At 26.3% G+C, this 17,873-nt stretch overlaps 1 protein-coding gene across 2 annotated transcripts in view; it reads left to right on the top strand.

Moving 5' to 3' along the window:
- The window catches only part of LOC129980981 (uridine-cytidine kinase 2-B-like), a 32,200-nt gene that overhangs the window by 3,522 nt on the left and 10,805 nt on the right, over window positions 1-17,873 (top strand). For both annotated transcript variants that reach the window (XM_056091543.1, XM_056091544.1), the window contains exons 2-6: window positions 718-877; window positions 2,407-2,503; window positions 4,618-4,763; window positions 6,477-6,574; window positions 12,142-12,190. In XM_056091543.1, the coding sequence (XP_055947518.1) occupies window positions 718-877; window positions 2,407-2,503; window positions 4,618-4,763; window positions 6,477-6,574; window positions 12,142-12,190 (550 nt within the window). The remainder of the gene's footprint in view (window positions 1-717; window positions 878-2,406; window positions 2,504-4,617; window positions 4,764-6,476; window positions 6,575-12,141; window positions 12,191-17,873) is intronic.

Raw genomic sequence — 17,873 nt, 5'->3', positions numbered from 1 at the left:
AGTTTCATAATATAAATATTAAATCTTGGAAGTGTTCAACTTCTGATTGTTATTGTCCAGTCACAGCTTATAATACCAGTTCATAGAAGTGCAAATTTTGCTAAGCATAATTGTCATATAGAAGAATTTGGTATATGGCGGCAAATAGTGCCAAGTTGTATTGTTTTTAAGATAAGTTGCTTGATATGTCAAACTTTTTAAAATTTTCTCATTGTATTAATTAATTTGGTGAGTTTTGGTACGTTTGACTTGAATTTTTTCTGCCAAGACGAGATTTTGGTACCCAATTCCCTGCTTTATTAATATATTATAAATCATATAAGAATTTTTTGACTGCTTATGATTCATTGACTGTAATAGATCTTTAGCCCTAAACTTACATTCTAGATTTTTCTAATTAAATAAAAATCCTTAATGGAATTCAATGAATATTGTTTGAGCGGGGGCCTCAACATTGCTTCTTCATTTTTATCATCTGTTTGCCAAAAAATGGGCTTCCACATTCTGTTGTTTATTCGTCAGCTATAACTGGCTAAATAGCTTCTTTTAATTTTACTTTGATATATGTTATGAACTGTTTGTTTTTTTAAAGCAAATATTTTTTTGTTTGTTTTGAAAAACTATGCCAGGTAAAATCTAAATTTAGCCGATATTTCTTTTTTTATATAGGTTTGAAATTATGTTTTTAAATCTCTTATAAATTAAATTGTCTTTTAGTCTACAGTATGCCAGAAGATAATGGAAAAAGTTGGAGAATACTCTGTGGAACATCAGCAGCGGCAAGTGATTTGTATCAGCCAAGATAGTTTCTACAAAGAATTAACACCTGAAGAAAAGAAAAAAGCTGCCAAAGGGAAATATAATTTTGACCATCCAGGTACATGAATTAAACAAATTAGGTTGGTGCGTTAAAATAATTTTGGCTTTTTCCCATGTGAATCCAAGCACTAATCTTGCAACTATTAATGAAATAATCAATGACATATTTCACATTTTGTCTGATAACTGTTTACTATCTCTCTCTCTCTCTGTTTCTTTTGCTTTTCTTTATTTGACCACTTCTTTATCCTGCATTCAAAGAATTTCTGCTATTTTTTAACAAAGAACTGAAGCAAGTCCTACTGCATCATAATTATTGTGACTTTTACCATTCAAAAAGCATTGTTAAAGCATAAATGAATAAAAATTTGATAGCACATAATCTAGATTGCTTCATGGTTGAAGTAAAATTTCTCTTGTCTGCAATAATTTTTTTACAAGATGTCTAAGATTTGCATATTCTATTATCGTAGTGAAACAGGATTCCTAATTGATTTGACAATTTCAGTACTTTTTCTTTGATTACTTTATCTAATGTCAGTAGTTTTTATTGGTATACATTAAAAGTTATTAAAGTTTGACAGTAATTTTGGCAAATCCATAGCTTAATCTTCCTTTAAAAAATTTGTTTTATGTTGGTTCATCATAGTTTTTCAAAGTCTAAATGATGTTATAAAAGATAGACTTTTCATTAATAAAAAGGATTGTTATTGATTTTGCTTAATTTTTTCAAAATTTGTGAAATCTAAATTTAAACCATAAAGAAATAAAATTTTGTATTTGAAAATGTTGCAAAAGATATTTTTATGTGATAAAATTTCTTAAAAATTTTGACAAAAAAATGCCAACATTTTGATAATCCTTTGTTTATCAAATTATCTTTCTGACAATTTTCCAACTTTATTTTTGGATTATTAGTTAAGTTTTAGTGCATAATAAGCACAGAAAAGAAAAAACAATTTGAATTAAAATATCTTAATTTAATTAGAAAATTATGATTTTAAATTTATCTTAGATGATATTTACTGCTTGCTGTCAGAAAAAAAATAATCAAATGAAGATATTAACCTGATTTAAACAGTTTTTTTTAACAGTTTCTATTGGTAAATAAAAGGTTAAAATTCTAATTGAATTTTTTAAAAAACAATTATGAGGTGCATTTTCCCCCACAACAAAGTATATTATGCTAAATTTGATAGTGCTGGCTATAGCTTTGGTACTAATCATATGTTTCTGCCACCAATCAACACCACAAAAAAAAAATCTAATGATCTTTTTTGTCATTTCCAATTGCTGAATATAGGAACTTTCACTTTTATCATTAAGGATAAAGGAGAGGTGGGAAAAAAATTATTAATAAAATTGTTTATGCAATCTTTTTGTGAATCAAACAGTACATTGAGGATGTCAACCTCTATATATAATGTTCCTGTTATGTTGTAATTTGCAAAAATATGGAAGACTTTTTGCAAGCTTTTATATGAAATAATAAAGCTAAACATTATAATGAAGCATCGTTTATAATGTTACATTTAAATGTTTGTTTCACATTTCTCAAAGCTGCTTTCGTTTCCTTCTGGATTTTAGATGCTTTTGACAATGAGCTGATGCACAAAGTTTTGAAAGAAATTCTTGCTGGTAGGAGTGTCCAAATTCCAGTTTATGATTTTAAGACAAATTCCAGGTTTGACATTTTTTTTTTTTTTGCCTCTTTACATTTTTCTTACTTGCATAAAGGTTTTTGTCTGGATTATATGTATTATTTTTGTCAATTAATAATGGTAAATTGTTCTGAATATTTCAAAACTATATCTTTTTAAAATTTGACATTATGTGAGCCACATCATTTTTTCTTTATGATGGTGCTATAAAGTAAAATTAAGCTGAAACTTGATTTACAAGAATGAAACTTTTTTTACAGAAATGAGATTTCATAAATAACATTTAGAATTGCAAATAAGGGAGAGTGGGACAGATTTTGCAATTTTTTAAAAAAATTCACTAGTTTAGTGAATTAATAGGTGTAGTCTATAAAATTCAGTGTGGCACTGTTACATCTCAAAATGTTTTCTTTTAAAACTATTTCTACTAATTGTAATATGTTATTATTTAATATATTTTTCTCTCTCTGGATGCCTTTTCTTTAATATTCATGGATTTTTTGATATAAAAAAATATAAATTTAGTAATTTTTCTTAATTTAAAGTGACAAAAGCTTTAATAACTTTAATAATTTAATTTAATTTTTTTCATTGCTTAATAATAATTATATTGCTTTTATTATATTTACAATAAATTGAAATTAAGAGGTAAACATAATTTTAGGTAGAAAATAATTTTATGTGAAATGATACTGAATGTATTTATACTTTAAATGATACAATTATTAACAAAAATAAAAAAATTAATGAGACTGATACACTGGCGCTCCCATGTAAATTTTTGAAAAAGAGTGAAATTTTATTTTATGCTTTTGGTTTGGGTTAATAGAAGCTCAGTTTTTTCTTCATTGTTTTATATCATTGCTTTATATTATTTAATATATATATGTATAAAATGTAAAAATATATACATTAAAACTTAAAAATGTATACATTTTAATGAATTTAATATCATCAACCTATTATTGCATTGTAACACCCCAATAAATAATTTTATTAGATGTTAACATATTTAATTGTTAGCATATTTAGCTATTTTGAAAATGTGTTGGAATGTAATTGAGCATGTTCTATTCCTCCCATTGCAGAATTTTCCTTTTAAAATGTACATCGCATTAAGTGTACTACATTTAAGCTTAATTTGACTTTTAGTTTGTAAACACTATATCTTTAAGTTTATTATACATTTAAAATATTTATATTTTACAAATAATAAAACTGAAAAAAAAAATCATTTAAAAAAATAGAATTTGTATTTACTTCTGAGGCATACAAATCGAATTTTCTGTTTTGAACACACATCATATTATAGCTGGTGTAATAGTTATGATCAAGCCAGGAACTATAGCTACTGTATTTTATGGAAAAACTCAAAATAGATTTTAATCTTTTATTTAGACATAAATGTAGTTGTCCTATTCCTCTCAACTCTCCCTACTCAGAAATCATTTTTATCAGATTCTTAAGAATAGATATGTGAAAAAAATTGGTAAAAATGAAATATTCTATTAATATTCCAAATAAATGTATTAAATTAATTTTCTTCTCTATATCATTTGTATTGTTTGTTTTTTCTGCAAATTTGACTTCATGTAGAAAAAGAAATTTGAATGTAAATGAGATTATTATTATCTTCCTGCATTGAAAGCAGTTGCAAACGAAGAAAAGCTAGAAAGGCTATCAGTTTGATAAATATAACATATAATTTATTGAAGAATTTCTTTTTCAATCCCTTTCTTTAGATTTTTGTAGATAAAAAGTATTTGTAAAAAAAAATTTTCTGTCTATTTTAAATTTATCTTCCTTCTTTAATAGACATAAGCAACACTTTTTCTTTGTATTTTTATTATGTCTCAGAATTTATTTTTTTTATGCTGCTGAATTCTATGTTTTGTAAAATGTTATATATGTTACAGAATAGCACACATTGTTACTTTTAAATGTGATCCAGTAGTTAAATTCTAAGTCATTTGAGATAGCCACATATTTCTATTTGAATGCTCTAAATGACAATGTTCTGTAATTTAAAATCTTTATCATCTAATCTGAAGACTGATAAACAAGTTCGCGTTGTTGATTTTTAAAATCAAATTTTGTAATCTTTGAATCACAAATGCTTAATTATCTTCATTTATAGGAAGCAAGATGAATCCATTACTGTTCAGCCTGTAGATGTTGTTTTATGTGAAGGCATTTTGGTATTTTACTTTCCTGAGATCAGAGATCTTTTCCATATGAAATTATTTGTTGACACAGATCCAGATACCAGACTGTCTCGAAGAGGTTAGATTGCACTCATTTTATTTTTTGTGTGTCATATGTTTTACATATCATTAGTAATTTATTTACTAACAATTAAGAAATTGACGACATAATTTTCTTTTCTAATATATACATCTTCTTTATGGATTGGAAATATATTTAATTGAAAAAATGTACTATGAGAAATAATAAATTGTTCATCAATCTTCAAGATTGATTTATATTTGTACTATTTTGTGTATGCATATATAATATCAAATAAAGATGCAAAGCATAGAATAATACATTTAAAACACATTGATATATTTCTGCAGTATTCTTAGAGTTGTAGCATATTATATGTTCAGGTTAGACATTTCTCTTTCTTTGGCACTTTTTATACTTGATTTTTTGTTAGCACTCTTCTGATTTTTCTTCTTTACTTAAGTTTATTTTTAATATTTTTGTTTGCTTATAGTGACAATTTATTTCTGATCATTTTGTTTTTGCTGTGTATGTTTCTTATGACAACCAGTTGGATTGTTGAGTTGATGGTTGCTGACATTTTCAATTAATTTTCTATGTTGTATGTACTTTATGTATGTTGCTCTTGGTGACCTCTTCAACTGAATATATATTTAAATTTAAAATCTGACAGGCATGTAAACATGCTATTTAAAAGCCTTGCAATTTACTGCCCTTTTTGAAAAGCCTTTACTGTACAATGCATAATTTTTTATAGCATAATTTTTTAGTCATCTCACCTTTAATTTGGAAAATGGAAGTGCTTACTTAAACTTCAATTAACATAAAAAAAATATGTGATGAAAACTAAATATCTTTATTTTATATATAAGAGAATCATTCATTTTTGGAATTTTATGAATACTACATAATATTTTTCATATTTTGAGTAATAACTCAGAGAATTATACAGTAAAAGTAGATTAGATGCAACAACAACAACAAAAAAAATTAGTATTGTAAAATGTGAAATCAGTTCTTAAGATTAATAATAATAATCCAGTTATATTGCATTAAAGAGTAGCAATGCTTAAAAATGGATGTACTATTAAAATTTTTTGTTATTGCTTGTTTTTAAAGTTATACATTAATTATAAATACAACAAATTTCAAAAATTATATTAAAAGTATACTTTTAACAGAAACCTATTCATTATAGAAAAATAAGCCATAACTTTATATTTTCATCATCAGCTATGAAAGAAATTTCAGCATAATGTATTAATGGCAACAATGAAAATGATATGAGCTCACTTCAATAATGAAATATATTGTTGTGAAATATGTGTTTTTTGTTTAAATTATTTTTATTAAAATTGGGAAATATTATATAGGAAAAAATTGTTAGTATTTAAATTATAAGCTGATGTGCAAATTATTTTTTTTGTTGTAATATTTTCAGAAATATTGTGAAAGTTTTGCTAAATTTTTTATTAATTAAAATTTCTAAAAAATTTATCTAGATGCACATATTTTCCCTCCGAACTATTACTGTTAAATTTTTTAATACCAGGTCAAATAATATGTCCTATTGAGTGCCAACACCTACATACATACATATATTCTTTTATTATAAGTAGAAATACATGTAAATTCAGATACAGTATATAAATTTGATATGGTTATAATTTTTTATTATTAGTAGAGATACATGTAAATTCAGTTACAGTATATAAATTTGATATGGTTATAATTTTTTTATTACTAGATAAGTAACTTCTCTTTTTACAGTTCTTCGAGACACCAGGGAAAGAGGCAGAGATTTGGACCAAATTTTGCAGCAATATACTACATATGTGAAACCTGCATTTGAAGATTTCTGCCTCCCGGTAAATTTAAAACTATTCTCTTTTGATTTTAAATGTTATTATACTGTCTTCATTTCAAAGTAGAAGGCTCAGAAAATTTTTCATTAAAGCTTTCCATTAATTAAAATGTATATCTTGTAAATTTGGGAAATAGAAAATTTCTTTTATGCTGTCTGAACTTTTAAGATATTGAGCATCTATTTTTAGTATATTAAAATGATATATTAAAAGAAAAAAAAAGAGAAACAGAATGGAGACAAATTAATAATTTTAACTTATAAAAAGGATCGAGAGTATCATGTGCATTTGGAAGTAATATTGCCTGATTATTTTGATCATGTTTGAAGAAATGCTCCTGTAACTTTTAATAACATATGCTTTGAGAGCTTAATCATAGCATTATGAAAATTGGACATACATTTATAGCATATTTTTTAATTGAATTTTGTAATACAGAGCATTGGTAATGTTTTAAGCTTGTTTTGCCTGATTTAATTACATCAACCAGATACTTTTGTATGCATTAATTTTTAAATAAAATTTTTACAAAAAGAATACCAACATAAAAATGTTATTGTATCATATGCATTATTAATATTTGTATTTTGTAATTAGTGTAAATCAAGTTTACAAATTAATAAAATTATATCAAAATAATACAAAACCTGAGTATTTCCTTTAATATGAGACAAATGTTGGTCTATAAAATATTTTTTATATGTAAATTTAAATATTTTCTAAATTAAGGATTTGCTGTAAAAGAAAATTCCAGCCATTGAGCATTTCTATAATTAATGAAAGATAAAAATCTATAACATCAGTTAATGTATAATAAATTTAAAATATTTAATGAAAATAAAATTGGTTGGTTGAAAAATAGTTGTTTAAAGTAGAAGGTATAAAAATGATTTTGGTGCAATATTATGTTATTAAGTTTTTGAAAACAAGCATTAAAACTTCAATTAATTTTTATTAATAGATTATTTTAAAAATTTATTTTTATTAAAACGTTACTTTAATTTTTGAAGAATCCTATTGTAATTAGCAATCTAGAACATATTCATTTAGATGTAGGTCTAACACTCTATCCTGTAGAATGCCAACAAACAGACAAATTTTTCATTTACTTTTATTAATAGAAAAAGTTATTGTTGTTAGTGATGGCAGGGTTGCATGTCACCATGGAATCACTTTAAAATAGGGAAAACTCTGGGAAATTTGAAATTTTTCATAAAAACTGGTAAAGTACAGGGAATTTTAAGTTTTGTTTGGTTATTTTTTTCTCATCCAAAAAATGCCAATCTCTAAAGATTGCAAGTATAAAAAATTGTAGTCATAGTTACCAAAAATGAAGCAATACCATTCACAATTGTGTAATGCTGAAGCTTCCACCTTTTTTTTGTATAGTTTGTTCCAGTTTTGATTTGCTAGATAATTGTTCTTTTCCCACGAAATTCCCGAAATGCAGCTAATGAACATGCATGAGATTTCTGCATCTGTGTGAAAGGATGGAATATATTTCTCTGGAAGGATTAGCAACATTCAATCGGTCGAAGTTGCAGGTGGTATTTAGTCTACCATACATGAGTTTATTGAATTGTTTGTTTAGTATTTGAGAAACTGTGAATTTATTCAGTGTAGATTATAAAATATTTTTAAATCAACGAACTGTTCAAAATCCGTATTTAATACGAATGGAACAGATTAAACAGGGTGCGTAGCATCATGAAAAGGGCTTAAAAAGTTTGAAAATCATTTTTAAATACCTTAAAAGTGCTTAATTTTTAATATGGGTCCTTAAAAGGTGCTTAATTTTCACAAAAAGGGCAAAGAAAACAATAAAAAAAGAAAAGGAGTGTCAACATGTATTAAAATAAATTAAATATTTTTTTAACTTGAAGAGGCAATAGGAAATGCGTACTGTATCAAACTTGTTGCGACTTCAAAAGACATTTGATATTCAGAAGAATTCAAAGATAGTGAAGAATTTGTTTTAGTTTTGTCGGATAAATGCGTGTTTAACCTTTTCATATATTATTAAAGAAAAATATGCAGATTAGTGCAACAAAAGGGAAATATGAATATAGCAAGATGAATTTGGTGCCCCAAAGAAATATAAAAATACTTACAGTAAAGCCTCTTTAGTTCGTTACAAATTTGATCATTGTTTTCATTAATATTTCATTTTCAATCTCTTGTACACATATTAAACGGTATACTATACTATGTATATTGAATTCTTACCGTAATCCGAATATGATGAAATTTTTAACTACAAGTCATAGATTTTCAATAATCGTGATTTTTTTCATGTTTTTTTTCTTTTCCTTTCTTTCTTTTTTTTTTTTTTTTTTTTTGAATGTTTTTGTCTATATGAAAATTGTTATTTGTTGGGCCAATCTCGACAAATTTTAGGTTTTAGGTTTTGTGTATATATATATATAATATATAAAAAATCTACTAGATTTGGTACTTGAAAATTTCAAAAAAGAATTTTGTAGGAAAGATTTTCAAAACAATTATTCTTTAGGGTTCAGATTCTATTATATTTGAAGATTTTTGCATTTTCACTTTTTGTAACTCATGCAGGTATCTATATATATTATTCTGCATTGAAATCTCTCTATACTTAGAGGTTTGTCCTGATTGACAAAGCAACACGCATTACAAATAATTGAAGTTAGGAATGTGAAATATGGCAGAAAGTCTTCTGAGATATTAGAAATTTACTAAGAACGTATTATTTTGAATTTTAAATAGAAGTTTAATTTAAAAATAAAAACAGGATTTAAACATGTTTCCGCCATATCATCAAAGCATATTATTGAATAAATAGTATTTTTACACTTTACGCCATTTTAAAGTTTCAAAAAGGTTGTTTGAATTCCAATTTCGCTTGAATAATTATCCCCCCCCCTCTCTTTTCCTTTTTTTAATTTTAATAATTTTTTTAAATGAATCTTGGACTCAATTTGTAACAATGATTTTTTAAAAATAAAATTCAAAATAATATAATTTTTTATTGAATTGTTGAGTCACATTAAACATGTCAATGTTTTGATTTTTAAAAAAATGTTTTCTTTACTTTTCCAAACTAGTTCAAAATTTTGTTCTAGTATCAAAACTAGTTCAAGTAAAATTCAAAACTTAAAGCAATTTATTGAATAAGATTCTTCACTTGATAAATATTGTTAAATTTTAAGGCAATGCAGTATTTAGTCTCACACTAGTTTCTAAAATTGCTCTAAGAATTGCATTAGATGTCATTTTTATATTTTCATTTTACTTGTAACTACAAAGCTGTGTCTTTCTTTCTTTCTTTTTTTTTTTTTTAATCTTTGTGAAATTATTTTTATTTCTTCTTAAAATGTGTAATCGCATTTTTCTTACTTTTAGCTAAAGTAATAAAATTTTAATTATTTTTCCATAGAGATTAAAAAGCAGGTTTTTTTTTTAAATTTTCGAATTGTCAAACATTTAAGAAAAGCCCTCAACTCTGTATCAGAAATAAGAAGCTATAAAACACTTTTATTAGTTTTCAGTTAGAACATTGCCTTGTTCTATTGACAGTTTCCAATAGTTTTGCTAATCTTATGATGGTAGCCATCCTGGATTGCTCTTAGCTTTTACAGTGGCAAATAAAATGTTCTAAACTTCTAAATACTGTGAGTTAGAGCAGCATGAAATTTAATTTTAATCTCAGCCATGTCGTATTTCATTTGTTGCAGCATTTATAAAAATCAAATACAAAAATTTTGGTTGTGTTATGCATTTTTCACAATGCCAGCCATGTTGAATTTCATTTGTTGCAGCATATATAAAAATCAAATACAAAAATTTTGGTCATGTTATGCATCTTTCTCAATGCCAATATATAAGCAGAAATGATGTATCATTCCAAATTAATTTGTTAAATTTAATAGAAAGAAAGTTGAAAAAGGAGCATGATTTTTAGTATGAATCATGCAAGAGTGATTTAATTTTTTTGTAATGATAAAACTATAATCATTTTTACATTTTTTGTCAAAACCAAATATGTTTTACAATAGATGTCCTTCCATTGTAGCCGAAATAAGTATTAAAATCATTTTGTTATTGCAGAAATAACTTAAAATTTCAAAATATACATTTAAAATTAATTAGTTTAAAAAAATTTCAATAAAACTTTATTATAAAATAGAGAGCATCAAATACTTAGAAAATAAGTAGACTCGCATATGTATGAATGTAAAAAGCTTAATTTTTTTGAGTAAGGTGATTAATGGTGCTTAATTTTTGAAGCGTTTTCTCACTATGCACCTTGTTAAAAAAATCAATCCTGATTTTGCTGAATGGATTCAAGAAGTTCCAAAACTTGGTTTGTTGCTTATTGCTAGCTTTGTAAGAAGATAACAAGCCTAAGTAATGTGGAATAACAGGCACTTACTGCCTGTTTAAAAGAAAAATCATTGATGCCGGGCTGAGTATCTAAAAGAAATGATACATCAAATCCAAAAATGTAAGATTTAATGTCTAAAAATGGACTAATTTTGAACTTTTTAGTTCAAGAATAATCATTTAAAGCTGAATTTTGATTGACATTAAAACTTGTTGTGTTCATTCGTCCTTTACATCATTCATTGATACATCGAAAATATTTTCACATTCACTGAATGTGATACAGCTAAGAAATGAACATTAGGGCATGCAGAATTGTTGTACCTTATTTGTTATGGATTAGGACTATTAGCCCCCATAAAACTGATGGCAGAAGAATCTGCAGAAATCGATACCTAAATACATGAATGGGCAAAAGTGAATAAATAAATAAATAAAAGTAATCTTGCTCTGTAATGTTTTTTCGTTAAGTAATAATTAAATAATTTGCATCATGATAACAAAAACGTTTTATGTTTCATTTCACCCGAGTCCTTAATTTTGTGCGACTTATTAAAGAGCATGAGAGGTAATATATCTCTTCCTCCCTTCTTAATATATAGATTTTATCTCACTAAATTCTAGATAATAAATAAGGATAATTTTTTTGTTATGTATATTAATATAAACCCCCTTTTAATGTGCTATTATTTTGAATAATGTTAAATTGTTACTTCCTTTCTTTGCTTTATCCACCCCCTTAAAACCATATTTCATTATAACTAGCACATGGATGCTATTGCTGCATTTTTTTTTTATCTTGAATATATGTGCAGGGAAAACACAGTGAATTTTTTCCCCCAGATTTGAGTGGCAACCTTGGATGAAGATCTTAAAAAAATTTGAGAGATCCTATAAAATATGTTATATTTGGTTTTCCACTATTAGAAAATTTGAAAGTGAAGGTTTCCATTTTCTTACTACTGAATTTCTAGCTTTGTGATTACTCAAATATCATATTTTGGTTTAAATGTACAAATAACAAACACGGTGAGAGATAATGGCTTTTAAGTTCTCCGATGTTAATTGGTGAATTTGGTACATTGACAAATCTTCAGATTGATTTTATTGCTTATTTTCATATATTCAAGCTTTTTGTAGGTTATGCATATTTTTTTATTTTTATGCTTTATGGTATTAATTTTGTTCCACTTTTTTTCCCATCCATCTAGACCAAGAAATATGCAGACGTTATCATTCCTCGTGGAGCTGATAATGAAGGTAAGGATCATTATCTTTTTGAAATTATATACAGGACTTAATTTGGTATGTTAACTTTTCATGTATCAAACATAAAATTTTCATTTCTGTATTGTACAAGAATTATTCTTGTATAAATTAAAAAAAAAAAAAAAAAATTCACATGTAAGTATGAATTAATTTATTTTGGAAATTATAAATAATATCTAGGGGTTGTTTACAAGTCAGTTGGTTTGTAGCATTTATGAATATAGCTTAATGTTACTTTTCTGTACACTTCCTCATACTTTGCCAATTTTCTTATAGTATACACCTAACAGTATAATGCATCAAATATTTTAGATGTTTGCTTGAAATTTCCTCTTGATCGTGTATGATTTTTGCAAGTGTCCTCGTACTATTTTTCTATAATAGCTATAACAGCTAATGTCTGTTTCTTTATTTTCTATAATAACTTTTCTTACTATTATTTTTTCTATAAAATTATAGAAAATTTTTGATTATACATTTTATTGGAAACAAATAAGTTAAAATGTACCTGTAACATTAAAAAAAATTTTTGAATATTATTTCTTCAAAGTAAATTGTTGGAAATTGCAATTTATTTTTAACACATTCAAAATATGAGACCGTCAATTTGGAAGATGATTGTTTCATAAATGTAATATATTATAATGACTTGGGTTATTTTAATTCATCATATTCAATAAAATTACATTTCATACTTTTTTTATACTTTTATAATGATTAATAATATAATTTCTTTTTTGCATGTTTTTTAAAGAAATATTTCTTTCTATTTTGTTTGTGTTCGCCAGTTAGATTTTGCAAAATTTGTAAATAAAAATTAATAACTTGGCTTATCCTACTTCTCTATTAATTATAAAAATTCCTTTTGAAATATATTTTCTAATAAATTTTTTCCAAAGCTAATTAAATTTAATGATTTCTGATTTGTCATTTCTTATGATTTAAAATAAATTAAATGTCAAATTTGTTCAATATTTTTTTTTTAATTTTTCATACAGAGAGAATTTTCTTTTGTTTAAATTGTACACCCAATGTCATGACGTTAGACGTTTAAAAGTCTAATACGTAATAACTACACTTCATTTTATATGGATGTGTGGCATAGTTGAACAGAAAATTTCCTGGCTAAATAGAAAGTTCATTAATGAAAGACATTCTTCTCATCACCTGTTTAACCCTTTTCTGTAGCCATAGAAGCTTTAGTTGCCAGTAAATTTATAAGTTTTTTTAAATACCGTGAGTAATTATTTTGCCACCATAAAATTAGAGCTGCTGTTTCTTAAAGCAAGAAGCTACAAAAGATTTTAAAAAGCACTGTGAAAACATAATGCGATTTTATTATTTTAATTATTATTATTATTATTATTATTCATTTTTTTTTTGAGATAGTAAATACCAACTCCTTATATTAAAAAGAAAGTTCATACAAGTCTGTGCCAAATTTTATTGATGAAATAAAAAAAAAATTAGTGTATTCTCAACTGTTTTAGAGTATTTTGATTCATTAATTGACCAAATTAATTAATGCATCAAATAAATTTTATTTAATACATTAAACAAATGTCTTTTTAATTAGTTTCACTCCCAAAAATAATTTAATATTAAAAATAAGTGGTGTAAGATGTCTGAGATAATATTCCAAATTTATTTGATCTTTGTTAGTGATTTCATAAACAATAAAAGAATGATATTGGAAATTATTAAATAAAGGAAATAGATAAACCGAAACTATAAATTATTAAAATATGCCTTTCTAAATATTTTTTGAAGCATTTACTAAATGTCTAAAATTTAATGCTTAATAATTGAAGAATCACTAAATTTCATCACTTTAATACAGCGATTCTCAACCTGTAGGGTGCCCCCCCCCCTCCCCTAGGATGGCGCGAGCACTCTAGGAGGGGGGCGCGAGATTATCCAAGAGAAAATATTATTTAAAAAAATTGATTAAATGACTGAAAGGAAAGCACACATACACATAGAAAACAAAATGCATTTTGACATATTTAATAGCTTATTAAAGTAAAACAACTTACTTAATCAAAACATACTAAATTAAAACAAATTTAATAATTATTAGTGACTTCCGTGGGCCTATCCTGCAGAGCAAAGTTTTTCGAAGGAAGGCTTAATATTAGAAATAGACACTCTCAGTTCTGCCGAGATCTATATTTTGTCTTCAAAGTAGCCACAGCAGAAAATCCAGTTTCTCAAAGGTAGGATGTTGAAAATGGTAATAGAATGCGAAATGCCCTTGTTTTTAGTGCAATTAAAATCATCCTCTACTCCTGCCCCAAATTCAAATAGTGATTTATTGCTAAAGTGTCTTCTAGTTTCGCCACTTGTCGTGAAGTCTATGAATTTTTCTTCCTCATCAATTGAGAGCCCTTCAGGAGTCTTATGAAATGGATCCCTAACTCACTATAACTTGCTACTAGTTTGTCGTCAGCAAGAAAATACTTTTTAAAATTCTTTGCCAGCATGGCTGAATGATTTTCAGTGGTTACAAAAACAACTTTTACATGTTCTTCTTCAGCCTTGTAAATTTTAGTACAATAATCCACATTTGCAAGCATTGTTAGATTTCTTTGCTTTATATTTCTGTTCCACAATTCCAATTTTCCACAAAAAGCATTGACTTTATCACTCGTATCCAACATATGTATATTTGCTCCTCAGAGTTGAAGATTCAAGTTATTTAATTTCTCGAATATGTCGACCAAGTACCGTAATTTCATCAGAAATAAACCATCGCGAAAATTCTCAGCCTCCAGTATGTTTTCTTCTTCTAGGAAAATGGCAATTTCTTCTCTTAATTCAAAAACACGTTGCAAAAATATCCCACGTGATAACCATCTTGCAATAAAATAGTAAAGCTGAATGTACTGAACCCATGTCTTTACAAAGTGTGGAAAAGATTCTCGATTTCAGGGGGTCTCATTTTTATATAATTTACTACCGTTACAACCGTAGTTAGCACAATATTCAGACCAGGACTCATTTCTTTCGAAGCCAAAGCTTCTCTGTGGATCGTGCAATGTGTCCAGAGACAATAAGGGGATTCTTGTTTTACAAGTACTTGTATACCTTGGCATCTTCCGGCCATTGAACGAGCACCATCGGTGCATATTCCGAATCAATTTTTCCATTCTATGTTTGCCTAATTCAGAAAATCATTTAAAATAGCAGATGATGCGAGGGCCGTTGTTTTGAGTGCTATTGGTTTGCAGAAAAGTAGTTCTTCTACTACTGACATTTTATCACAAAATCGAATATAGTCAATTAAATGAGCATCTTTATTACTATCGGTTGCTTCATCAAGCTGTATTAAAAACAATTTGTCACACAACTTTGAAAAAAAAAACTGACACTGTACATCTTCATCTATATCACCAATTCGACGAGCAACAGTATCATTTGAAACAGGTGCGGACTGCAATTGTTTTGAAAAATTATCTCCAAACATAGTTTCTACAATCTCAATTGCTGCTGACAAAATGAGTTCTTCACCAATGGGGTGAGGTTTTTTACATCTGGCTATTTTATATGAAACTTTGTAAGATTCAATTAAAGCTATTTTATTCACAGACAAAATTTCTTTAAAAAATGATTTTTGCTTTTTATATGATTTTAATTTTTATTCGAAGAATTTTCTGGGTTTGTTGACTTACTCACTATGAAGCATATCCAAATGTCGTTTATTAGGTTTCATGCTGCCTACGGCCAACATTTTTGAGCAAATGACACATAGGGGCCTTTAAATCTGCTGTCGTAAATATTTAATATGGTCAATTGCAATTAACATGAAAACATATATAACATACACATTCACGTAATATTCGATAGCAATAGAAGGATCGACTCGAATGAGACTGGCTGGAATTGAAATTTGCGTTATCAAATATTTTCCTTCTTCCTATGAGAAAACATCTGCGCATGCTCGAGACGGCATTGGTCGTGTGGATTCTCTTCAACAAACATTACTTATTTTTTTCTCTTTTGTTTAGTCAGGCTTCTGTTTTATTTCTTTTATTATTCGAAAAAATGTATTCCCAGTTTCTAAATTTAGCTCACCCCGTCTAGGTTAACTTTCATTTAAGAATTTTTCTACTTTCATATTCTTTTAACGTTATCTCCCTATTTGGCTTTCTTTTCAAATATAATATTTAAATTTTTCCCGCTTTCATTCGCTTCATCTATTCACTGCCCGCTTTGCAAAATGCAAAATGTGGTTTATCGCCAATGTTGGCTCGCATTTACTCTTTTATTGGCAGTTGTAAAAAATAATTTAAAAACAGAATATAAAATACTCAATATACATTATTGTTGTATAATTTTTATTGTAAGCGGGGGGGGGGGGGTGTGAAAATTATGATTGAAAACTGGGCCACGAATACTCAAAGGTTGAGAAACGCTGCTTTAATACATTAGTTTCTCTATCTCTCTTGTAAGTAAGCAGATTAAAAGTAATTGAATCCCGAAAGTATTTGAAGTCTTTCGAACATGTTTTGGCTCAGAATGCAGGTTTTATAAATAGTAAAACATGAAATATATTATCGTTGAAAACTCAATTTATTGAGATAAATATGGCAGTTAGATATGTTTTGTGCTGCTTTTTTATTTGGATGTCAGTTTTACTATATTTTAATTTGATGTTATTAAAGTTACAATTTTGACTACAAATGACCAATTAAAGAACTTCTCATTAAAAAAAACAAGAACATATAAAACTATTACAATTTTTTTTTAAGCAATGCATCATGTCATAATTTAGATTACCACAATGTTAAATGAATTTCCGGATTTCTTAATTTATAGTAAATAAATATTTCAAAATAAATTTAATGAAGTTGATATTTTTTACAATATCATAATAAATTAGTATAATATTTTTGAAGGATTTTTTTAAAATATGGAGATAAGTTTAATAGATTTTATATTTAGAATTTATATAAAATTTCCAAAATTGCTGGATGTGTAATTCATGTGTGCACTAAACATTGATGAGGGGTAGAAACCCTGAAACATAAAATGATATGAACACATTAAATGAATCCTGCTGGAGTTTTAAACATTGATTATTTTAAATAAACTTTTGTCATCTCATGAAAAAGAAAAAAAAAGAAGCATTTTTATGAATTAAAAAAAATTATTTCAACATTTTCATTCAAACTAATATTCTGATAAGTGAAGCCATCAATTATTAACCAAACTGAATCCATCTCACTATATCATTTCCTTTAATTTTAAAAAAGAGTCTTTGAGGGACCGTAAGGAGGATTCTTTCTTTGTATATGTTATGAACAAACATAATTTTATCTGATAACAACTTTGCCTGTGTAGGATATTTGTAAAAAGCTACAGAAAATTTGTTCTATACATTAATTTTAAAATATATCTGAAAGAATTAGTATACAATTTATATTTATAGTGTAAGAATTGCATAATATATTTACAGCAGCTATAATGTGAATGAAAGTCTTGTATTTTGTAACATCCAAAGAAAGTTCAGTTTTTGTTATTGAATTTCAACAATTAATCTTTTGATTTATTTTTATGATTTGATTTTTGTTTGCTACTTTTTTAAAATCATTTATCTTAATAATTTAAATAAAAATAGCTTTTAAAATTTTTATTATGTACAGAAAAGTAGTATTTTTTTTATTTATGTCGG

Source organism: Argiope bruennichi, chromosome 8 (assembly GCF_947563725.1).
Source record: "Argiope bruennichi chromosome 8, qqArgBrue1.1, whole genome shotgun sequence".
Lineage (NCBI taxonomy): Eukaryota > Metazoa > Arthropoda > Arachnida > Araneae > Araneidae > Argiope > Argiope bruennichi.
The sequence above is the reverse complement of the archived record's forward strand: the minus strand, read 5'-3'. Positions and strand labels throughout refer to the sequence as shown.